Raw genomic sequence first — 24,826 nt, forward strand, 5'->3', positions numbered from 1 at the left:
CGCTTTACTGGATCACTGCTCAGTGTCACAGAGCTGCCCTGCACATCCCAGGCAGGTACACAACTGGCAGAGGAGAAAGAAGTGTGCAGCAAATGCTGACACCACCGGGAATCACAAGAACCCTCCTCCACACTGCATGGCTGGCAACAGGGGCAGGAGGCAAGGCTGGGCTTGGAGCAATGTGTGTGGATCTAGAACTCAAACCTGCAGGAGTTGGTTTGCTGCCAGCCCCACAGGCCAATGTTGAAGGCATGTGGTGATTGCAGACCAGCCTGTCTGTGTCAGCATATGTCACAGAACACAATCTATAGACTCAAAGCTTTTCCCTAGTGCTGTATTCAAGGTACGATGTTACAAATTTGATGACTTTAAAATGAGCTGTTATAAAAAATAAAAATTAAAAAAATAAAAAGGAGAAAGCAATGATAAATGGAAATATGCTATGAAGTTTTTCCCATATACTTGACTTCAAGGCTGCCTTTGTCCAAGTTAAGATTGTGTCGAATAGACACAGACTATCCAAAAACACAAACTAAGCTGGGATATTCAAAAGTATACCAGCAAGGGAAATAACGCCCATCACCTCAGCAGCAAATGCAAAGGAAACGTAAAGGATGATGCATTGCTCCCTGGTCACTTTGCAGGACCCAGATCAGTGTTCGTGCTCCTCTGTATGCAGCACAGGCAAATGCTAGGCACAAGAAGCCTGGAGCAAGACATGTTCTCCTTATGAACCATTTGCCACTGAAGTCCTGCAAAGCGTATTTCCAAAGCAGAGCGTTCAAGGCAGCAGCTGGACGACGGGCTGTGGCTTTAATTGCTCCAGAGCCTTATACTGTGGTCATCTGTAAGTGGAGCACTTCACTGAAAGGAGCAGGGTAATTAGCCAGGATCAGAGGAACAAGCCATTTTCTTAAGTGTCTGAAGAACTAGAAATTAAATTCTGTGCTTCATTTAGAAGGAAACCTGGTGTTCATTTCCACTGCTCGTGGCTGCCTGTGATTGCAGGGAGAGTGGCAAGGAAGTCTTCCTCCAACCCCAGGCCCAAGGACAAAGGAATACTGCAGCTGTTGGTAAGCAGAGTAAACAATATTCGCTCCCCAGTTGTCTGTTGCGTGGCAACCAAAGCTCCCAGTACAGTTTTAACTGATCAATGAGTCCTGCGAACGAGGAGACATAATGATGCTCTCTTCAGTGCCTGTCTGCAGCTCCATCTCCCTAGCAACCACCAGAGCCAGCCTGACAAATTGATCACCTGATTCCGTCTTCTCAGAAGAGACTGCTTCCCCCCCCCCTTTTTTTTTTTCCTGTACAGCTGTGCCTCTCTGAGCAGCAGTGTTTACACAGAAAGGCAGTTCTGTGCCCAACTTCAGTTTTACTGGCTCACATTAATACAAATTAAATAAACACCTAGAATTGACAGGAGGCTTGATAAAAAATCCCATGGGAAACCTCCTGATAGGATCAGAGCCATAGAGGATAGCTTTGCCCTTTCCACCAGGGAAAAAGGTGCATCAAATCCCTTTTTGAGAAATCTGAGCTGTTCCTAGATTCTATCCAGAAACCCACTCCATCCCACATTTCTTCTGTTTCTGTAATGAAGCAATGTCTTAAAACATTGCTGTTTTGGGTATGACATTTCCCCAAACAGATAAGCACCAGAACCAAAATTGTCATGAGGAGTTGAAGTGAGACTCCTACATCCACCACAGAGACCTTGAAATACAGTTAGGTTTCAGTTCCTCATCATTACTACCCCCGGCCCACCCCCCCAAAAAATACTCATCAGCTTCATTTACTTTATAGCACTACTGAGTGTCCCGCAATACTGAAAATTTGGTTCTATCTTTACCTGCCCAATCCTAGATTAAAATAAATTAATGTAGCAGTGCCACGCTGGAAAACTGTGGCCTGAACTCTGCAGGGCAAGCTGGGAGGATGTTTGTGTGGCTGTGCTTTTTTGTCAGTCTGTTTCTTTTGGTCAGGAGTCCAAAGCAAGCTGACTAAGCAGCAGGATGAAGAGAAAGCATAATGACAGCAATGGAGAGAAAATTACAAAAATCCTTGCTAAAGGGAAATAAAATTTGTTCAGAAGGAAGACAGAAAAGATACTAGTTGCTGAATTCAGCTAAGAAGAGCTGAATTTGCAGGTTATTTGAAGGTCTCTAATTATGAGAAACCAGAAACCAGTGTATTAGAAAAGACCAAATAAAGCGCCACAACAGGCCAGCTGGAGATTTCTCCGATGAGTGACACTGAATATCAAGTGTCACCACCTTGTTCAGCCCCCAAAACAGATCTGTTGAATTACAAGTCTGAGATAAACATCCAGCACCCTTGGGGTTTAGGAACAATAGCAGATTCATGAGGACCTCTGTGACCTCCCCCATTGAGTTACAACAGCTTAACTTTCTGCTGAAGGGGTTTGTACCTGGGATGTGGGGTGCCTCTCTCCTGAGAGGTTTGGGAGGACACGCTTCCATCCAGGGAATTTCCACGATGACATGCTGAAACAGTGGGCTTTGGAGGTACGGAATCTGGCTGGGTTGTCTCACAGACCACCTGTAGTCCCTTTGGATAGTTTCAATAAATGGAAATAGGTAGACAAACGTATTTATCCGTCCTGTATTAGTTTGTTTCCTTACTGCAGTTTATGCTTAGACACAAGTATTACTTATACCATAATAACACGGGCAGTTAAGCCTTGGGCTTTCACAGTATGAGGAACTGTATAACCAAAGGGTAAGACAGGGCTCTAACCCAAGAAAATATGTAACATCAGGCTTCCATCCTGTGAGACACAATAAGCCCGAGAAGACCCTGACAACTATCTCAATACCCTTTGGTTCCACTGCAGACAAGGCTGGGAGCTGTCAGGAGAACTGTGAGCAACTGTAATTTCTGAACACGGATTACTTTAGGGTAATGACTGCAGCTGCTGTTTTGGCATTCATTTCCCTCCTCCCTCAGCTCCTCACTCAAGCCATCTAGAGCTTCGCATGGAACTCACCTCTGTATGACCACTGTCCAGATTAGGGGATTCGCAAGTCACGCTCTGATTGTTGGTAGGAGAACTTCTTTTAGCTGACAAAATAAAATGAAATATCATTTCAGAAACCACCTCTAATATGTAAACTGCACCAACTGAAATGATAAAGAAAAAAAAAAAAAAGCAGCATCTCTCTGCTGCAAACTTCCTAGGCATTAACCATTAAAAAAAAACATTTAACTTTTGCACATTTTTAAATTGTTCTGTCAACAGCATTGTCTACTGAAAATCACCATTTCTTTAAAAACAAAAATTGAATTTACATTTTATCCTAAGTCCATATGACATTATACTGTTTTCCTGTGCATACTAGTGCATTTTATTTTGTGTCTCCTTCCCCCTCCTATTTCCATGTATATTCAGCTTCTTTTCTAGGTTACATCTCTCTGAATGTGTTGTGATTTCCAATTTGACAAATGCCTTCATCACAGAAAGCACACAGATGTCACAGAGAAAGTTTGATCAGCAGTACTGAAGAAGAACAAGGGCATCACAAAGACTAGGATGACAGTTCTTGAAATCCTGTCATATCACAAGCTATCCAGATGCAACTTAGTATCAGACCGACTCCAAGTAAAATACTGCAAAGCTTCTGCAGTAGATTTTTTTTTCGATTTCTCATTTGAAGGAGAACTTAAGTAAAATTAACTTTGTCACAATTTGAGACAAGAATGCTACAACATCAGAAGCTCCCTTGACATATAGAATGTCCTTCCAATTACTATTTCCATTCTCTTGAAACATTTTCAAAACATAACAGAATATTTTCCTATTAGACTTCACTCTTGAAGGGAGTAACTTTAGGGTTTTTCTGACCATACGCCAAAACATTAAAGAAAAAATTCTAAGGGTCAAAGAAAATTTAGGACTAGTTGCTTCTGTTATTTTCAGGGCTGAAATCCTATTTTCTAATTCCAAAAGTTGAAGCCTGGTAAAGGGAGAGCTAGATGTCACAGACTATTTCAAATCAGTTGAAAGACTTCTACCTTTCCAATCCTGTACTGTCCCAGAGGCCTGTAAAACCTTCAGAATGAAATACAATATCCAAAGTAACTTGCTACATTTGAAAAATCAGATTTAGCTAACTACATTTTCACTTCTATGAAAATTACAGTTCTGTGCTTTTAAGAACGAGCAAGCAATGCCACAGTGATATAACCAGCACACTTACAATTGACTAGTTTATAGGAATTATGCAAAACTATTATCTAAAAATGCAATAGTAAAAAAGGATTTTTAGAACTAAGTCTGACACAAAGGTTTAGAAGCCTAAGGACCCCACTCCAGTCTCATTATGGCTGAGGAACAAATGAGGAGCAACCCCTTACAGTATATAAAAGTGAATTGGCAATCTAAGTCTGCCTTGGAGCAAGCCTCTTGAAACTACTTCATTTAATTACACAGCATGGTGAAATTTGTATTTTAGATAGGAAGAGAACCTACACTGATGACTGTGTGCTCTTCACTGTTAATATGTCCAGTACCAGTCTGGAAAAACCTTCCCCAGCATTGGACTGCTGCTAGATACTGCCTTTACCCTTCTTAGCAACTAAGGAAGATATTGGGAAACAGAGATATGAGGCTGACAGAAAACGGTAACTCCACTGAAGTTTCTCATTTCCTATTTGTGATTTCTCTCATCTCCTATTTAAATATTATGCAAATATTACTTGTTTCTGAAGAGAAACAGCCTGAAACTACTCTCAAAGACTTAACTAGTTCCTGCAGTATTAACATACTGCTCAAGTATGATGGCTACAGAACATAAGGCAGAAGCAGCCAAGAAAAGGAAAGGTTTCCCACCTGCACAGCAAAGTCACAGACCTGTAACGATGTTCCTGATTGGTTTAACAAGGGCATTGAAGGCAGAAACTTCAGGCTGCCTGTGTTCCCACATAGGCTGCCAAATAACAAGGCCACTAGCCAACCGAAATGTCAGGTCAGACTCCTAGAAAGACAAACAGAGATTGTATCACATGGAAGAGCACTGTTTCCAGACTAAAAGGACTGTCCATTCCCTGATGGACAGATTTTACAAGAAATAAGCGACACTACATGCCATTCTGCGGCCAGTATATGCTAACTCAGTGGCCACTGACACCACTCAGCAGGCATCAATACATTCCAAGTACAGCTATGAAAAAACAACAGGGAAACCTCAATATACAAAAATATACAAAAGGCTTCTTCCAAAATGAAACTTCCACACTAATGAAATCTCTTTTTTCAGGACCTTAAGATATAAGAGGAAAGGCCATGCCTATGTCAAGAGCCTTGGTGACCCTTCTGACTATAAATAACAACTTCATATTTAGTATTCAATTTCATCTTAACCTTAGCATTTACACTCCTGAGACTTGGTCTTATGCCCCATAAGAATAATATTAAATATTAATATATTGGTTAGAAATTGAGATAACATGAAATGCATCAAATCAGTATGAAATATTAATATAAAATAATGTTCTTATTAATAGCAACACTGTTACTACTTGAGATACGTCTATGGAGAGACATCGGCACTGCTAGCACTTGCACCATCATTGATTTTTACATGTGCAAGTAGCTGAAATTGTGTAAATCAGCACACAAATAAATCTTGGCAAGATCAAGGTGCAGGTATGCCCGTACCCGACCGAAGGTCAGACCTACATGAGGAGTCACTAGTGTTAGCATAGTCCCACTATCCCCCTCAAGCCCCAGAAACACTGGTAATAGCAATCTCAGTAGCATCCTTGCAGCCACTGTCTTCTGTTGACACAGCCTCATCTGCCTCACTGTCTGTAATCAGAAAGTGGGAGCAATAATGTGTTGCATTTTTACTTTGCACTGCCAGCTTTTGGAAATGTAAACACTTAACTCAAGTTGTTAAATTACAGGATTACATGCTTACCACCCCATGCCCACAAAGTCTCGTTTAAGAATACATTGCAAAATATGTAAATCCTCCCAGAAGTCATTAAAATTCCATCACTTAGGCCTTCCTTTGTAAACAAGTATCATCTTCCTTGACACATCCACTATTTCAGTTAGTAGGTCATATTCTTCCCCCGACACCCCTACCTACATGAAACACAGGGGTGGCAATGCTGACTTAGAAAGCCAGTTATATGCCTCATTTACCTTATCCTTTTTAAGCTTTGCTTTGATGACAGAAATGCATGTTTTCATGGGCTTTTCAAGTGTTCATGACTACAATATCTCAGAGATTCATGGATATTTCCTACATTTTTTTCAAGGTGAACCTGAGATACTGTTATTAATCCCATCTCGTAAATGGGAAATAAATCTGAGAAAGATGATTACAGAAAATTTGGAAACACTGTCTCAAACAACCAGGGTCTACCTCCAGCTTCATTTTATTTTTTCAAATGATAGCCCACAGTGGTGCATGTAGCACTGGGAAGAACTCAGTGCTTCTTTCTTCCATGTCTCCATAGCTCACAGAGAAAATGGAGAACTAGTAAATGACTAAGAAGAATTTGGGTTACATAAATTGAGCTGTACAGACACTTGGTAACAGAAGTAGGGAAGGAAGTTTGCTCTCCAGACCCACTTTCACCTGCCTTAACAGAATGATTATCCTTTCTCTCCTCTACTTCCTTATCTTCTTCAACTGCTGTAGCGCACAAGGCGGTGTTAGAACACACAACAGACTCCAGTCCTTCATGACTTTACAGACCTTTTCTGACCACCTGCTCTTCAGACCCAGTTTCTCATTTGAAGCCTACCTGGAAGTGTGAAGTCTAAATAGCAGCTCTCTAGAGAGCATAAAGACAAGAGGGAGGAGTCAGAGCGTGCAGAAAATGACTCCTCGTTACACAGCTCTGCAAAGCTGATGCACTCAGCATAAAACCAACCGAAGGACTCTGGCAGACAGGGAGCCTGCAGCCCGCTTCCAAGTTCAGAACAAAGGAATGCTTAATTGCCTCTGCCACTTCATGCTTATACCACTATAAAGCAATCTTGGTAATCAGCATCAAGATGATTAGTGATGACAACAACAAGCCTCAGCAGCAGCCCCATGGTGGAATTCCTGAAAAGCTAGCACAGTCCTTATGAGCAATGAGTGAGAGACACTGGAGCAAGCTAAAGCTTGCAATCCTTTCAGCAGGTTCCAGGCTCCCAAATATTCCATACGGGCCACAGATCTTTGATATTCCTAGGGCCTGAAAATGCCTCAGTTCAGATTTATGTTCCTTTGTACCTGCCTGATGTTACAGTGATTGTTCATGTCACTGGAAAGGCTGAATCACTGTTTCCCTGCTCAGAGGCATCTCTACACAAGTACCCCACTGATGTTCTACTTACTTTAATCCTGTGAACAAGAGGAGCAAAGAGGAACACGAAGAGCTCCACTGTGGCCATGGAGTTCTGGAAGAACTTCCTTCTGTTATTCTCCTCCTCATCATTCGTGGCACTGGGCTGGGGATGTCCGGGTGATCCCTGGTTTTCAGCCTGGTGGATAAAGGCACTACCGCTCCCTCCCCAGCTAGAACCTCTGTCTCCTCCAAATCGGTCATTGCTGCAGTCCTGAGGGGCCTCCAGCAGCATCCAGTGAAGAGTGTGAAGCAGCTTTGTTTCAGCTACACCAAGTTTATCCTGATGTCCTGAATGAGAAAAACGCATCACAGTATCTCACAGGCTTTCCATTAATGGTACTGTCAAAAATTTCAGAGCCATACAGGAAACTGGGCATCCAACCTCCCTCCTAATGGGAGCTTGAAAATTAAAGTTCTGCGTTAACAGTCTCAACATTCTGTTCTATTTGAAAACTCCTAATTCACAAGCCTCCATTTATTTCACAGCATTTGCAATTCAGTCCCTGAAAAGTCAGTGGCAGGGCCACTGAATGCATGGACACAGTGCGGTCCTAAAAGATGGCAGCTTGAAAGCCTCATCTGTTTGACTCCATCAAATAAGACAAAATGCAAGTAAGTACTGTGAGGCTTCTGCTAAAGCTAGTTTTAGCGTATCTGGAAATTAACTATCAAAATGTCATTGAACTACTTTGACTCTTCAGCTCATGATTTCTAAAGCTAGCACACCACTGACTTCACTGAGGAAACCCTCCCAGGTAACCCTGCTATAAATGAGAACAGAACATGAAATGTGTAACCCACAGAATATACTAGGATTCCTCGTTAGAATCCTAATTCTAGGGTTTAAAGCATGTTTTGTGACATGCTGAGCATCAATCTTATGTTCAGACTGATAACTTCAGTAATGGAAAAACAAATTCATGAGCACTAACCTAGCTTGTTTCGGTTGGAGAGCAATGTGGCAGTGCAGTGCAGCACATGTGGGAGCGCAGCCTGGACAAGTTCCCAGCGAGAAATGCTCTGGATGGCTTCAGAGAGTGCTGGAGAAAGGCCATGCAGCTTGTTCTCTACTAAAACTCGTTCAAAAGACTGTAAGGAAAGAGGAAAAAAAGACTCTGTACATCTATTTCTGCACAGACATTCTAGGACATAAAACATTCTGTTTTAAAAAACTGTGATCTGTAAGTTTTCAGTATACAACTAAATCATACCTTAGAATATTCCTCCTGTAAGATATGGATGGTAGCTAAAGCTCGGACACATGGACACACTCAATTAGGAAACGAATGGGCCACTCAATATAATACAATAATAAAATGTATGATACAAAACTCAATATAACATAACAATAAAAAAGAGTTAAAGTAAATATCACACATATATAAGTAAGTCCTGGCATCAAGCCAGATTTACAGTTGTGCTGGGTATTAACCTGGCATGCCAGTAATCCTGTTGGAAGTCCCAGGAGCTAATGAAGCCTGTATGTGTGGAGCTGAGAGCTGGGTATACTTCTCTTTCACACACACACACATGCTCTTTCAGTTTAGTGTAACATAAAGGGCAACCCATTAAAGGTATACGTGCCTTAGGAAATGTTTTCACACCCTGCCACAAAAATACTCAGTATACAATTTTTTTCAGCAAGCCATGATGCCGTAGTTTATGAACACTTAAAAGAGCTGATAGCTGCAGCAAGTTCATTATTTCCACCTCAAACAACACAAAATAAGACTATCTGCCCTTGAAATCCCCAAGGAAGTTCTTTATTGCTAGTTGCTCTAACTATTTCAATACGCTCTTACTCTGACCAGATAGGAAGATCTCATTATGGGTCACAAAAGCAGTTATACTCCTTCACTGAAGTTCCTAAAGCTAAGAAATACATGACTGGTAATGTACGTCCTTCCACAGACAAGCTTAGCCTCCTGGCTACCTATTTGTTCACAAGCTGTTTCCACCAATTTCATCAGGCTCCAGGCATTCAAGTAACTGTTGGCATTTGTGACCTAATGGATGTTTCAAATGCCCTCACTCCAGATTCGTAAAGCTTATCCTTCAACACTAGTCATAACAATTTTTCCCGTATAAACGTGGTATTGATAGGAACAGACTTAATTAGAAAAAAGGAAAGCTGAAAGGGCAGCAGTCTCAAACCAGCTCTCCTAAATGACCAGCCACTCCAGTGCACGCCATGATAACCAGCGGTAACGTGCACTCTTCTGCATGCCCCAGCGGCTGCACACACTCCCCTCTCAGGTTGTGGTCACGTCCCGTGGTGGGGACGAACATGAGCCCCTCTGCTGAGAGGCAGGATGTGCCAGTGCACATAGTCACCATGGGGTGACAGCACCCCCGTAGGAGCTGGCTCTGCTCTGGACAGCGTGGAGGCAGAAAAATGTACATCTGTACTTACAACCAAAGACTAACACCCCATTAGCAGCGCGAAGAGTAAGAGAAGGGCAGACAGACAGTACAACGTAGCAGAGGTATTTGGTACTGAGTATGCTTGCAGAGGACTACACCTGTAGTCACACAAATCAACCCTTAGAAAATGCTGACATGAAATGTCAGAGCTGCCAACAAACATAACTGTGGAAAGTTGCCCACTTACTAGAAACCCCCAGGTTCTGGTCAGAAAAGTCAACCAACTCTCATTATGGAGCAACAGCAGAAATCGGAAGGCATCAGTTATAGTATGTGGACAAAAGAGCTGGCTTCCTAGGGATTAGTAAAAAAAAAAAAATAATAAAAAAGTGCCATGGATTAGGTTGTCAGTAACATGTATTCTTAGCACCAGGACTAGATAACATGGCTATCACAGAAAGGAAGACCCAAATCACTCTCCCTGTAAGAGATCTGTTGGGTGTCACTAGCCCTACAAAGGGAACCAGTCCCCTGCCATTCATCCTACCCGTGCAGGGACACAAGCAGTAACAGCAGACGAACCCCACCCCTTCAAGGCAGGGAGCCTGGTGCTCGTTTTATGGTCTGAGTATTCTGTCCAAATCTGGAACTACAAAGTCATTAAACCACAGAAGCACCCACGAAAGCATTAGGACAAAGGCAACAGAGGTCCAGAACAACTATCCCAGCCAGGGTTACCTAACAAAAGGGGGAATGAAGTCGCACAGTGTCCCTGGAAGCAAGATAAGAGGTGCAGGGTTAACAAGTGGTCACAAACAACACAGAGCCTGAAAGGGCCACTGCAAAACTTGTTTTGATTTTTGCCCAAAGGGGTCAGGGTGCCACCCTTCATTCCCCACCTGTTGCTTCAGCCATGCACTCCCACCTCTGCTGTTGCATCAGCTGTGGGGCTCACAGCCAAGTCAAGCCTCTCCACAGGCCCAAATGAAGCTCAGCACAGAAGTTCTTAGTTTTTACCAGGCTAGTGAGCTGAATTAGCTCTCTGGATGGCCTGCCAAGCACAAGAATCAGAACTGAGCCAGGCTTCACACTTCAGCACTGTGACAAAGCTATTCGGTTTATACAGCAGGACAAGGAAAACAGAAGTCACTGGAAACAGCAACACTGTTCTGAAATGGGATAGAAGACACATTGCTGTGCTCTGACCTTCCACTCAAGGTCTTATGTGCACGCTTGTCAATGGTGTCAGGGAGAAAGTCCTGCAACAACTGCCTTCTGGAAGCTCTGGCCTATATTCTGAATACTTCAGAGGCTCCAGGGGAGGCCACGGAGTCTGCAATTGCAACTTTAAAATTAGGCTTACATTCTCTTCAACGTTTTAGTTTTCTGAGCCACATGAAGCTTTTCATATATGATTTGCCACAAGATTCTTCTGTTCTTTCCTGGCCTGAGCATAAAGCTAAATATCTTTCTGCAGCCCAATGCAATACTAACTTCTGGAACAGCATATGTTATCCCAAGCATCTGAGATAACATTTTTCTGGCAGCATACGGCATTCCTAGCACAAAGGCTCCTGTACAGAAACTACTGAGCATCCCTGTATGCTACAGGCACTGGCTGGTACAAAATTACCACTGTGTACGTACTATCAGTGTGAGACCCAGTTGGCATCACTCCCCACACTGATAACGCCAGCCACAAGCAGTCCAACAGCAGTATGTGACTCTTCAAACAAGTGCTCCCGTGGGATTTGCCTCAAGTTCTTCATAAAGGTCCAGCTCACAGCAGCTTCTGCCTATACCACACATTCAAGATGCAAGGCTCCAGGTTAGCATTTGCTCCTGTAGCACCTCCTTGTTGCTCTGCAATGGCTCTACTCTAGTTTTCAGGACGTGCTAAAGAATACACAGACATTAAGACCTAACTTTCAACCCCCAAAAACTTAGCAGGTGCTGCTACAGCTGAGAGGAGTTACATGCTTTAACGAGAAGGTTAAATGAGAACGTCCGAAGCAAGCTCCCTCTAAGTCAGTCAGAAGAGGGATATTGTAATGCCGTGGATATGTCTGGGGCTGCAGTCTCAGGACTGCTAGTTGGCTAAGAAAACAAAGTTACCTACTTACAGAAGCTAGTCCCTGATGGCAACACCCCATATGTCAAAGGAGGATAAAGAACATCAGCCAAGGCCAAGGTGGCAGAGAGGAAAGTCAGTGCTATGTCTTGGCTGGAGAAAGGGCAGCCGCTTTCAGCAGGGCTGTGTGTGTGCATTCAGCTCCCTCAGGGCCACTTACACATACATTCTTCGTTTTGGCCTGGTGATGCCATCTGTTTTCACAGGGAATAGCGGTCAGCCTTGTCTGGCTGCCTTCCCACTGCTACTGTTCTCCTTTTACCCTCCTCTCCAACCAAGAATCAAAGAGGCCGTCAAATACCACATGATCAGGGTCAGCATGTGCCACCTTCCTGTTGGAGAGGGTGCCTGAAGCCTAGAGAAGCCGTACAGAACAGAACAGCTCCTGCTGGGCTTTGCCACGGGTTCCTATACAACTTTGCTCAAGTCCTATGAGCTTCCCCTGCTCTAAGCCCAGGGGAGCCGTACCTGCAGCACCCCATGTAAGGCAGCCCCCCAGATCCATCCTCTCAGGAGTGCCAGAAGAGCTGCAGCACTCCTCCAGGGAAGTAGCCCTAGAGGATCTGACTCAAGGAGAGGAAGAAAAAAATTGAAAAAAAAAAAAAAAGCAGTAAGTTAGGACAGCAGGGTTACTGAACTATTGCCCCTTTTCCCATCCCTTATCTTAGTCCAGACACCTTGAGATCTGACCTCCCGAAGCACACGTTTTGCATGAAATAGCCCTCTCACGCTCTCACAGCTACTATCCTAGAACTTTTCTGCTTCGTATAGAGCTGTCTAGCACAGAATTTCTCTTACTGCCCTCTTCTCCCAAAGCTCAGACTGCATCATGGTAGGAAGCAGAGAACCAGTGCTAATGTCACTTCAGACTGACTGGAGAGAACTTGAAATGCAGGCAGACAGAATTGTCAGTCTAGGGAAGGTCCTCCAAGTAAGAATTGTACCTACAAAGATCGAAAACATTAATCTAGGAGCACAGAGCACAGGAGGGGGTCAGGTTCTGTTTTTTATGAATACATGGCTATTGTAAAATTAACAAAAAAGATACTGATAGTACAACCATTGACAATGAAGCACAGATGCCACGCACTTTATTCAGAGAAAATTCCTGCATCCACGGATTCAGTCTTCTACAACCATTACCAATGGCTTTTTTTTTTAAATGTTATTCCATATCTACTCTTTAATTGTTTACAACAACAAAACCACATTTGCAAAACAAAAAGCATTAACTTTGAATTTGCTGGATCCTCCAGAAAGCACCTGGGTTCTTCCATGGCCAATGTAAACCACTGAAAAAAATTCACAATCGATCCCTTAGTCCCTTACCCTTACCCCAAAAAACACATTGTCTCTGTATAACACATACATTCCACTGAGGTCATTTACAGCTTTTATTCAGGCACATTAGAAATTTGATTGAGTCAGGGCAGAAGAGCTTCAGAAGAGGGAGAAGGAAGAACATTAAATCTATACTCAGACACGGGTTCATTTACACAGTTTAAGACAATGGGGGGTATTTATCTTTATGCCCATATTCATAGACCAACTAAAGTCAGTGAGGTTGTTTGGGTAAGGAAACAATGAAAGGGCTATGAAAGGGCTACATTTCACTCAAGTATTAAAAATTATAAAGTGTACAGCAAAGCTCAACTAACCAAAACAATCTGCTCGTACAAAATAGATGCTGTACTGACTGAGTCTAGGCCTCCAGCATCTGCTTCCTCAATGCACAATATGCAGCAAATCCTAGTGCAGCAAGTTGAGAGCCAAGAATAATAATACACAGCACTGTGCAGTCGTGTCAGACAGTTAACGGCCTGTAGCATGTCTAGAACTATTCTGGCAAGAGAATTTAAAAAGGACGGATCGTATAACAGGTGCACGGTATTCTTAGGCAGGCTAGTCAATACAGCAGTGTTAGATAAACAGCCTGATGTTTCAGAAGATAAGCCAACTACCTGCCAAGCTCTGGAAACCTGTCTCACCCACTTACCCAGCACCCTGCTGACCTACTAGATAATGTGGAAGGTGCTGATATGGGCAGGCATTCCTGGGGATTGCTAGGGACAGAAAAGCAAAGGGCAAAAGAAGGTGGCAGATACAACAGCTCAGGTTGCATCCCATCATTTCCTCAAAATGAAACCCCACCTTTGGAAGCTTTTGCTCATTATTTCATGATTATGTTAAGAAGTGGAGAATAATCAAGCTCTCCTTTATCTAAACAGCTGAAGCAGGCTGCACCTTCATGGAAGCTAGTTGCATGAAAACCCCATATTTATATCTGCAAGAGCCATACATAATTGTAAAATGCCTTTGGTAATCCCAGATCTCTTTTCCAGGCACTGATGCAGTCTCTGTGCATTCACGGTGAACCCATTTCTTTCTTCTCCCCATCTCCTGAGACACTGAGCTCCCCTACCCTTTGGGGTGTTGGGGTTTCTTACAAAGCATGGCACCACAGACCTTGGGTCACAGAGGTTCAATTGGTTTAAAAAAAATGCCAAGCTCATCCACGCCTAAGCTGTGACTCTTCAGCACCAAGGCATTTTGCCAGGACTACAGCATGTTCAGTATGTAACTGCACAATTCTGTGGCACAATCCAGGCTGGGTACTCCAAGGCACCAGCTGAAGGAAGGAAGCAACCCCCTGGTCTTTAAGGCAGGCATGGCTTTATTGCCCTGGTACCATCTGCACCCCTGACCACTTGAGGACCATCCCCAAGCCCAAAGGCCCCTTCCTTCCTGAGCCTTTTTCCAGAGCTCCTTTTCCTTTGACTGAAACGTTTGATTTACGCTGTTCTGCAGCTTTTTACACTTAGTAAATTCTGGTACGTGCTCCTGAAAGAAAGAGGCTTTAGAATCAATCTGTGAGACAGAGAGGGGCTGCTCTCAGTAGCATAGCATGAACCACCAGGAAGTCACATACACAGACAGGTAGAAGGACACAGCTTCCATATGCCTAAGGCACACCAATGCAGAAGGAAGCTCTGTCCCTCTATCCAACAACAACAGATGACACAAGCTCACAGGTGGGTCCACAGTCTCAGATTAGAGGTGCATCAAGCCATGGCTCCTGCACACTCCTGAGACTCCTGCACGACGTGAGGCAACAAACTCCATGCTGTATCCTCTGAGCTGTCAATGGTATAAACCGGAGATGATGCTTTGAGCTCCACATACCAGAATTGCCATGCATTTCACCCACCAACACACTAAGACAACAGTCCTCTGCCAGTATTTGGTATCTAGGAACAACCCTGAAAAATTTATGGATTTCTTAGAAGAAAATTAGTCAGCAGTAGCTAGGACTTCTCCAGCTTAATATCTTGTGAGAAGGAAGTCAGAAAATTGCTGCAGCGAGACCTAAGTACTTTAAACTATTAAGATACATGTCCAGACCACATTTTTCCAGTCTGTCAGGTTTGGCTGCAACTGCTTAATGTACTTTAAGTCATCCAAAGATCAGCAACAGTTCAAGGATTGTGCGGTTCCCTAGATAACCATCCTATCTGAACTTGCTGCTTGTCTTCCCTTTCTCCCTCTACACACTAGGTTGAGGTTTAATACTAAATGCATTTACAAATAACAGTTACCAGCATCTGCATAATAGTCCCTTCAATTATGCCGCTAAAATACGGTCCCCTCTTTTCCAATGGAGGAGACATTTTCATTTTGCACAATGGTAGAAAGTATTGGTTAAAGTCTGTTGTTAACATTGTTTAGATTTTCAATGTTGTCACTCTGAAAAAGATCCAATAATCACAAACCAAAATGACATCAATCTCATGTGAGCACATGCACACGTGATGAACTGCAAGTTTAGACCCAGGTTGTCTCAGCTCAGTCTGTCTGCACCATTCTTTACTGTGTCAGTCCAACTACTAATACCAAAAGCAATAAATTTTTGTTGTTGCCTAGAGATGTGCACAATATCTAAATTCTCTAGATGGGAAAAGGTTTCAAATCCTTCACATGGTGAAAGTACAAAATTAAGCTGGGTGGACTAAATCCACTCCTGCTATGAGCTGAGAAGCTTGCGGATCAGCCACCAGGGTCAGATCAAATTGCATAAAATGTTAGTTGCTAATAAGAGCTGAAAAAGAGAAATGGGTACATACCACACAGGAAGCTTCATATTGTTTCCCCAGTTTAGGTCTTAGAAATGCACTGAAGGAGGGGGGGAAAAAAAAAAAAAGCATTAGAAAGACAATACTTCAAGTTTGAACTCTGCTTAGTTATTTTCAGGATTTTCTCATGTCAAAAGGTTGGCAAAAGGCTGAGAAACTCAACGTAAAGGAAGGCAGAAGAATGCCCAGATACCTGTTGATGACATCTGCCAAAGTGCCACTACCTTTTCTAGAAGACAGTATCCACGCTAAAATGCCAAATGGCAGTTTAACCATGGGGAACAGAACATGTCTTGAGGGCAGATTAAATCTTCCATTAGACAATTTTCAGCCACTTTACCACACTGAAAAGCTTTCACAATGTTCTGTTTAACAAGTGTTAAATATTACCGAACTTTGCCCTGCCTATATTTTAAGCTAGGGATCCATGTGCCAGTTCTGTATTAATTATTTCCCTCCATTACTGCTGACGCAGAAGGCTTCTGACGAAATGCAGGCCTGTTCTCTGTAGCTAGAAAACAACCACCCTCTGCTGTCATTCCCCTCCAAAATGGAATCTGTTACACCAAGGGCAAAAAAGGGTGGGGGGGACACATTAATCGGGTCACCCTATTATGTATTATTCTTGGAGGATGTGGAAACTGTGTGATAAAGGGATTTTGTGACTGAGGCTTTTAATTAGAGCTACAACCTTCAAACCTTCCACCCTTCCCCCACATCCCCCTCGGTGTTTTCAGTTTAAAATTCTTGCAAGTCAGGAGACAGCCAGGATTCACAAGGAACATAAAGCCCCAACCATACACTCAGCCTGCCCCTCACACATCATTACTCTCCAATCCAATGAAATAGGGTGAGACTTTGACGTATGTTTGCATGCTGACCTCTCAAAGCATAGATTACACTTCCAGAACGGCTGCAAATAAAGATGCAGGCAGAGCGGCAAGTCCGATGCAGCACCAAGGGACGCTGCTCCTAGCACCTGAGCTCCACAAGTCCTCTTAAAGGGGGGAGACGGGGAGCAGCAAGGAGGGGTGAGGCGCACAGACACACACACGAGGATGTTTTAAAGTCAAATCAAGATGCTGCCTGTGACTGCCATTGGATTAACCTGCCTCAAATCCTTCCCCTGTTCCCAAAACACACCGATTGCTCTACACAGAGTGCAAAAAGAACAGCTTGTTTCTCACCTTCGCGTTGTGGCTGTGATCACCGCTGCCTCCCCACCACTGGGCAGCAGCTGGCCTGCCCCCTCCCCGCCCCCCCCATTCTCCCCCACCCTGTTGAGCTGTATCCTCAGCACCCAGGGCTTGCTGCTCTCACCTGGTTTGCCTCCATAGGAAGGTCTGGATGGGCAGAGGGATGCCACGGCCGCTCTCCTGCTCCTGGCCCTCGGAGCTTTTCCTTTTCACCATGATGCTGATGACAGCTGCTGCTGCGAGGCAGTCTCAGCAGACATACCGGTGGGGATCTCCCACGGCCGCCTCTTTGCTCTCCGCAACTCTTTACCCCCTTCCCTTCATCCTCCCCAGCCCCCCCGCTCCCCTCCTACACCTCCTTCGGCTGTGCTGGTGCAAAATGGCTGCAGGAGGCAGGGAGGAAATTGGGGGAGCGAAGATGTCCGCGTCCCTCCGCTTCCTCCCTGCCTTCAGCACCTCCCTCTGCGGACAGCTCCGGCACCGCCAGCCGCCGGGAGGGGGCAGGGGCGGGGGGCACCGGCCGGGACCGCCCCGGGACCCGGCTTCCCCCAGCGCCGGGCCGCGGCTGCCTCCTCCTGCTTCCTCCTCCTCCTCCTCCTCCTCGGGCAAGTTTCCGAGCGGCGCCAACCTGCAACCGGGGGCCGGCCGGCTCGGCACAGCGTCCCCCCCCTACCGCAAAGGAAAAGGGATTTTCCTGCCGCTCGTCTGTTGCTGTAGGGTGAGCTGCGTCCCCGCGTCCCTCCCGTCCAGGAAGGCAGCGGCCCTCCAGGAGCAGAAGGCTGTTGGGAGGGGAGATACCTGTGTGCCTCCAGAGGGAGGGAAGGGAAGCAAGCCGTAAACCCTCAGAGTGGCGGGCAGTGGTAGAAGCACTTAGTCCACGCTTTTTTCCCCACGTGGATGTAGCTGAGAGAAGCACTGGCACTCACCACCACCTCTGCCTAAGTAGATCTACTCGTGCTTCCAACCAGCAATCGGCCAGGTTTGAGTAACACTAACATACAACCAACTCAGGTTTGCTGGAAGTGTTTCTGTTAGATTAGCCCTGCTTACGTATCACGGGGTATCAGCAGATAACATGCCACCACAGCTAGCTAACAGAACAAAATGGAACACCAACAAAAGCCCACCCTTTTTATTGTTTTCAAGGATTTTTGTGAAATTCCATTGTTTTTATTAAAAAAAAAAAAGCAAGTTTAAGGAGAGATGCTCCTGGAAGTCAAGGCCACATCTCTGACGGTCTTTCAATTACGCCACTTAATATCAGGCACTTAAAGAAAAAGGCTCACTGAGGTCATTCCTTCCTGGAACAGGAGAGGAGCTGATCAACACCACTTACTTTGTTCCTCCAGGATTTGCTGCTCCACCTGGATCCATACAAGTCCATGGGTCCGGATGGGATTCATCCCAGGGTGCTCAGAGAGCTGGCTGACATCATCATGGGACCTCTCAATTATTTTTCAACAGTATTGGGAATCTGGAGAGGTCCCAGCAGAGTGGAAGCTGGCAAATGTGCCAATTTTCAAGATGGGCAAGAAAGAAGACCCTAGCAATTACAGGCCTGTCAGTCTCATGTCAGTGCCTGGTAAAATTATGGAGAGGATGATCCTTGAAGTTACTGAAGCGCACCTGGGGGACAATGCAGCCATTGGTCCCAGCCACCATGGGTTCACAAGCGGTAGGTCCTGTTTGACTAACTTGATTTCCTTTTATGATAAGATCACCCATCTAGTCGATCAAGGGAAACCAGCTGATGTGATCTTTTTGGACTTCAGCAAAGCTTTTGACACGGTTTCCCACAGGCTCCTACTGGACAAAATGTCCAGCATACAGCTAAACAAAAACATCATGCAGTGGGTGAGCAATTGGCTGATGGGCAGGGCTCAAAGGGTTGTGGTTAATGGGGCACATCTGGCTGGCGGATGGTCACTAGTGGGGTCCCTCAAGGCTCCATTTTAGGGCCAGTCCTCTTCAATGTTTTTATAAATGATTTGGATGTAGGACTAGAAGGTGTTCTGAGCAAATTTGCTGACACCAAACTTGGAGGAGTTGTGGACTCAGATGAGGGTGGAAAGGCCTTGCAGAGAGATCTGGACAGATTGGAGAGCTGGGTGGTCACCAACCGCATGAAGTTTAACAAGAGCAAGTGCTGGGTCCTGCACCTGGGACGGGGCAACCCTGGCTATACGTACAGACTGGGCGACGAGACGCTGGGGAGCAGCCCCGCAGAGAGGGATCTGGGGGTTGTGGTTGACAGCAAGCTGAATATGAGCCAGCAGTGTGTCCTGGCAGCCAGGAAGGCCAACCGTACCCTGGGGTGCATCAAGCACGGCATCGCTAGTCGGTCAAGGGAAGGGATTGTCCCGCTCTACTCTGCGCTGGTCTGGCCTCACCTCGAGTACTGTGTGCAGTTCTGGGCACCACAGTACAAAAAGGGCGTGAAATTGTTGGAGAGTGTCCAGAGGAGGGCTGGTGAAGATGGTGAAGGGCCTAGAGGGGAAGACGTATGAGGAACGGCTGAGGTCACTTGGCCTGTTCAGACTGGAGAAGAGGAGGCTGAGGGGAGACCTCATCGCGGCCTATAGCTTCCTTACGAGGGGGAGTGGAGGGGCAGGCGCCGATCTGATCTGTTCTCTTTAGTAACCAGCAATAGGACCTGCGGGAATGATGTCAAGCTGCGGCAGGGGAGGTTCAGGCTGGATATCAGGAAGAGGTTCTTCACTGAGAGGGTGGTCGCACACTGGAACAGGCTCCCCAGGGAAGTAGTCACTGCACCAAGCCTGTCTGAGTTTAAGAAGCACTTGGACTGTGCACTTAGTCACATGGTCTGAATTTTTGGGTAGACCTGTGTGGTGCCAGGAGTTGGACTCGATGATCCTTATGGGTCCCTTCCAACTCGGGATATTCTGTGATTCTATGATTACAGGTATGTGGTGGAACAGATTTGCTGAAAAGCCAGTGCCACTACTTCAATAACCTGTATTTACTCCTACTGGAGGTTTTTCTGAGTCCCCAAGCCAGCACTTCCCTGCAGTGACTTCAGCTGGCCCTGCTCTCCACTCACGGACAACAGGACCCCAAGGGGCCTACGCTTTGCTAAAATCCTCCTCTTGCACAAAAGCAATATTAGAACAGTTATTTGGGAGGTAATCTGTTAAATAAAGCCTAAAGAATATGTTTACAACCAAGAAATTATAAAGATTTTTTTTTTCTTTTGTGTGTGCTTGTTTCTTTTTGTTTGACTAGCAGTAACTTTTTCTGCTGGTGAGCAGAAATAAGGCCTCTTTAGTTTCAGGATTAGCTCGCTCAAACAAAAGTTTCTTATTTTCTTTTTCTTTTTTTTTTCCCTCAAGTCAGGTCAGAAAGAGGGGAGGAGGAGGAAACAACCTTGATTTCTAAAATCTTTTAAGAACTAACTGCAGAGAAAAGTTGGTTAAAACAAATTACTTCTACATGCAAACTTTTATGTCTGGAAAGTGAATTTGAGTTTAATCCCTTACAGAATGCCTCTTGACAGTCAGAAGTGAAACAATGCATTAGGAATGATAAATGTGTTTTTAAAAAACTGCTTTTTCTAGTCCTGTAATATATTATAAAGGTATTGAATATAGCATAATTTCAGTAAGCAACAAATCTGAAATTTAATTTTAGTCTGAGTTTTAGTAATTATAAGGCAGTGACAATCACCCTTTCAAAGAACAGCATGATATGATGACAAAGAAAGTTTTAATGATATTTGCAATTAAAGAAAAAGAAATCAACTGATTTTGTTAAGGCCTCAACAAGTGCAAGGTTGGCATCTCTCCTTATTCTGCGTTCTAGAAGCAGCCACTTACACCACCTTCCCACTTGCTGCTCTAACTGTGAGCTTACTGTTCCCATCCTCTGCTACACAGAAACAGAGGCAAGAGCAGAAGGAGCACTGCAGCTTACTCACAGACTGCTACAGCTGTTACTGATTGACGGGGACCCCCGAGGCACTCACTGGTCAGTCCAGGCCAGCCACTTAGGGATAAACAGAGAGGGACAAAAATGTGGCCACAAAGTTCCCCACAACAACTATGGGACATTCACTGCTTTCAGCCCCCCATTAAACATCACTGCCGCCCCAAAGGGAGGCACTCCAAGGGAAGGCAGTTTGGAAGCTCGCCAGCAGCACTTCCCCAAGCTCCAAGGGGAATCCAAAAGTCCTCTTCTCAGCCCAAAGAAGAGCAGGCCTGGGGCACACACTATGTCACTGGGTGCCAGCTCCACACCCTGCAACACCAGCCATTGCTCAAAATACAGGAAGACTAATTTCAGTACACCTGCCTGGCTTTCTGTTACATCCTCGGAGGACTCTACAGGAGAAAAGCATCACTTTGAAGTACAGCATTACCTTTATCCTTCCCCATGCACAGCCAGCTCCTCATGCTGTCACACCAGCATTAGCAAGTCAAGCTTGCGCAGCCCCAGACACCCATGGGGAAGGGCCAACACAGCCGGAGCCAGGCAAGCTGGGAAGGAACAACCCAGCTCACCTCAGCCGCTTTGGCAGCAGGGAGGGCCCAAGGTGGCCAGCTGCAGGGCTGGGTTAATTTGCAGCTGTAACTAAGACAAATACATGCAGGAGGTATCAATTCATCTAACTGATGCAAGAGCCAAAAAAGGCCTTCTCCAAGTTAGCTGTTTGTAGCTCAGTAATTTTTAACAGCTTCCTGTGACAACAGGTAGATTAAAGAGTCAAGTGTATATCTTATGCAAAAAAAAAAAAAAAAAGGAATGTAACATCAAGCCTAATGTGACAAATACTTACCAGGTGTACCCTGGAGCACCGAGCTGAAACCACTGTACTCCAGCTGGAACATCTCAATATAAATAGCAACCTCGGTGCCGCCTGCAGGTCTGGACAAAGCTGCCACTGAGTTCAGAGCACTGCTCTCCAACAGACTGCCACAGAGACACCTGAACAACTCTACTTGTACTGGGATTTGAGGCTACAGAACTTTTTACACACTGATGAAAAACAAATCGGAGAGCAAATCAACAGCTGTCACTCTTTTAAAAACGGCAGTTACAAAGGTGCAGGTTCTCCAATCTCACCAGGCTGTGACCAGCACTAAACCCAAGAGGCAGCAAGTGTGGTTATATTACTTCAATAGCATCTAGAGGCCAATTTTATTCTCACCTTGTTTTGCAGACAATGCCCCCAGCCCCACCACAAGGGACACACAAACTCTCTGTTACCCACGTAAGTAAGCGAACCAGCTTGCAGCTTGGGAATTGCAAGTTTAAGAGAAGGAACTTTATAGCCTGGAAGATTTTAAATACCTACACTGAACTTTTGCTTGCAGCGGAGGCTCTCAGATTTGCAGTCAGCATTTGATGGCACCCAAGTACTAGCACTCCAGTGGTGCCACAAAGAGAGAACTTCCGATCAGTCCCCTGCTTTCCTTAGTTCCTAATATTGTATATATGGCTTTTGTTTAAACAAAAAAGATGCAAGCACAAAATAATAAAAAACAGGAGGCGAAGGTCAATATTGCACACTAGGTTTGACAAAAAAACGTCCTCAGAAAGACCTCTGTGTTACGTACTACCAAACAGCACTTCCCACTAGAGCTGCTCTGCAGATGAGATGTGCGGGAGGCCAGGACGAGCGCCGGGCAGTTGCTATGACACCTGCCTGCACTCCTGGGCACAGTGCAGCAGTGAAAATCGACTTGCCTAATTTCGTGAAGCATAGGAAACGCAGGTAGGTGGTTCACAGATATAGAGTAGAATGATCACATTAGCTGCACCTCTGAGATCACAGCACACTGTACTGAGGAGCACAGAGAACCTTGCTAAACACAGCCAAGGTCTGCACAAGTGCTTTCAAGTCTGTCTGTGCAATACACCCTCCATTTTAGAGCTGCTTTTGGCTCCACTATCATCCCAGCTTCAGCACATGCATGAGGTGTCCCTGCATCTGGCTCTGCATTTTTCCAAGAGCCTACCAGGTATGTCCCACTTGCTTCTCAGTCTGCAGAACCCCAGTGAGGCAGACAGCTCTTTTCTGGAGTCTCTCCTCATGTTTTTTCCCTAGCCCAACACCGCACCACCACCACTTCGTTCAACACTAAACAACCAAGTTGTTCTGTTGCTTCAGGCCTCCCAGAACACGGAGGGGTCTCCTGGAGGTCTGGACAGACCGGCTGTGGCAACAAACGTCGCAGAGCTGTTTCCCTTGTCTCTGACCCTTCCCAGAGAAGAGCATCACATCAACAGAGACAGCAAGGAAGGGGAACAGCTACAGCTACCTGAAAAAAAAAAAAAAAAGGGCTAACAGAGGAAATAGACAGAGTAGGTCAGAAGCAAGAATAAGCAGAAGAAAAAGCAGAAGACCTTAATTTGTTCTTCATGCAATTATGCTCAGGAAAAACTATTTCTATCATGGCTGTGTCAAGATTGTGCCTTGCAACACTTTCCAAGTAAGTTCTGGCTAATATAAATGCACGAGACAATAGGAGAAAGGCAGAGAAGAGATCAGAATCACAATCTCTTTACAGATGGGGAAGGGATAAGCAGCTGCCTCCTCCAGCCACTCCTGGGCCCAGGGTTTCCTCCTGCCTGGCCACCGGAGCCCAGAGACCCAGGACATCCATCCCAGGACAATGGACAAGGCTGCTGCTTTCCTATTCGCAGATTCAGTCAGTAGTGAAGTTAAGCTTGCATCCCAAAGACACACACGTATACACAAGACACCAACGCAGACAGCCACAAAGACTGCTGCAGACAAGATGCTGCCTTCAACTGCACCTATCTGTAGGGTTCTTATGAGACTTCAGTACAGGCAGCCAAGCCCCCTCCCTCCTTGCCAGCTGGTGAAGTTCACTCATGAAAGCCCTGCCCCAGATTGACCAGCACAACACATTTGTACACCTCTCAAGTACCCAGGACAGCCCCTCTGACCATCCAATACCATTGCCCAGATCCCAGGCCCTCTTATCCTCTTCACAGCTCTCCTCCTTGCCAGGCAGTCCACCCTGATGCTTGCCAGCAGACACACGCACCCACGTGCTCATCTCACGTGCACTCCACACTTGTGTACCCCACCACCAGCACAGCCCCTCCACCCTTCTGATATCCCCACCCAGACCTGGGGTCTCCTACTCACCAGCTTGCTGAGCTGGAAGCGTGTTAGGGAATTACCCATCCCAAATTTCCAGGTTTGGGGAAGACAAACACTCAGGCCCTGTTGCCTGGGGGCAAGCCCATGGGGCTGTGACCTGCAGCCCCACTCTAGCCACTGGTGCCGAGCCCCTCACTTGCTTCACTCATCTGGTCCCCAGTCTGACTCCAACTGCTGCCCCGGTGCCCACAGAAGCTGGCACTCTGGACACACCATCTACAGGGCCTGTGGAGATGTTCCCATGAGCTGTGGTCCCTCCAGCTACTGACATTAAGACCCTCACTCTCGGTCTCCAGCTGCTGGCACCACCACCTCAGGGGTACCTACATCCCCAGTCTGACTCCAGCTGTTGGCCCAGCATCCATACCAGTCATGCCTGTAGCTGGCATTTAATCCTTGCACCACGAACATGTGAATGTACACACAGGATTACATAGAAAGGTAGTTAAGAACTGTTGCTTTGTTTTGGAAAAAAATAAAGATG

At 45.4% G+C, this 24,826-nt stretch overlaps 1 protein-coding gene and 1 long non-coding RNA gene across 15 annotated transcripts in view; one reads left to right on the forward strand and one right to left on the reverse strand.

The window, feature by feature from the left end:
- Positions 1 to 17,454, reverse strand: part of UNC80 (unc-80 homolog, NALCN channel complex subunit) — a 128,924-nt gene extending 111,470 nt beyond the window's left edge. For all 14 annotated transcript variants that reach the window (XM_083842102.1, XM_083842098.1, XM_083842101.1 and 11 more), the window contains exons 1-7: positions 17,317 to 17,454; positions 15,988 to 16,036; positions 8,304 to 8,460; positions 7,361 to 7,659; positions 4,874 to 4,997; positions 3,011 to 3,084; positions 2,432 to 2,571 (exon numbers count right to left, since the gene is read on the reverse strand). In XM_083842102.1, coding sequence (XP_083698228.1) covers positions 2,432 to 2,571; positions 3,011 to 3,084; positions 4,874 to 4,997; positions 7,361 to 7,659; positions 8,304 to 8,460; positions 15,988 to 16,036; positions 17,317 to 17,408 — 935 coding nt within the window. In that variant the 5' untranslated portion in view covers positions 17,409 to 17,454. The remainder of the gene's footprint in view (positions 1 to 2,431; positions 2,572 to 3,010; positions 3,085 to 4,873; positions 4,998 to 7,360; positions 7,660 to 8,303; positions 8,461 to 15,987; positions 16,037 to 17,316) is intronic.
- Positions 17,455 to 17,773: 319 nt separating this feature from the next.
- On the forward strand, positions 17,774 to 23,423 carry LOC310901790. The gene is made up of 3 exons (XR_014586161.1): positions 17,774 to 17,910; positions 18,542 to 18,867; positions 20,116 to 23,423. It is a non-coding gene; the product is annotated as an uncharacterized lncRNA (long non-coding RNA).
- The last annotated feature ends 1,403 nt before the right edge of the window (positions 23,424 to 24,826 follow it).

The sequence above is a fragment of the Anser anser genome, assembly GCF_964211835.1.
Source record: "Anser anser genome assembly, chromosome: 6".
In the NCBI taxonomy this organism is placed as follows: domain Eukaryota; kingdom Metazoa; phylum Chordata; class Aves; order Anseriformes; family Anatidae; genus Anser; species Anser anser.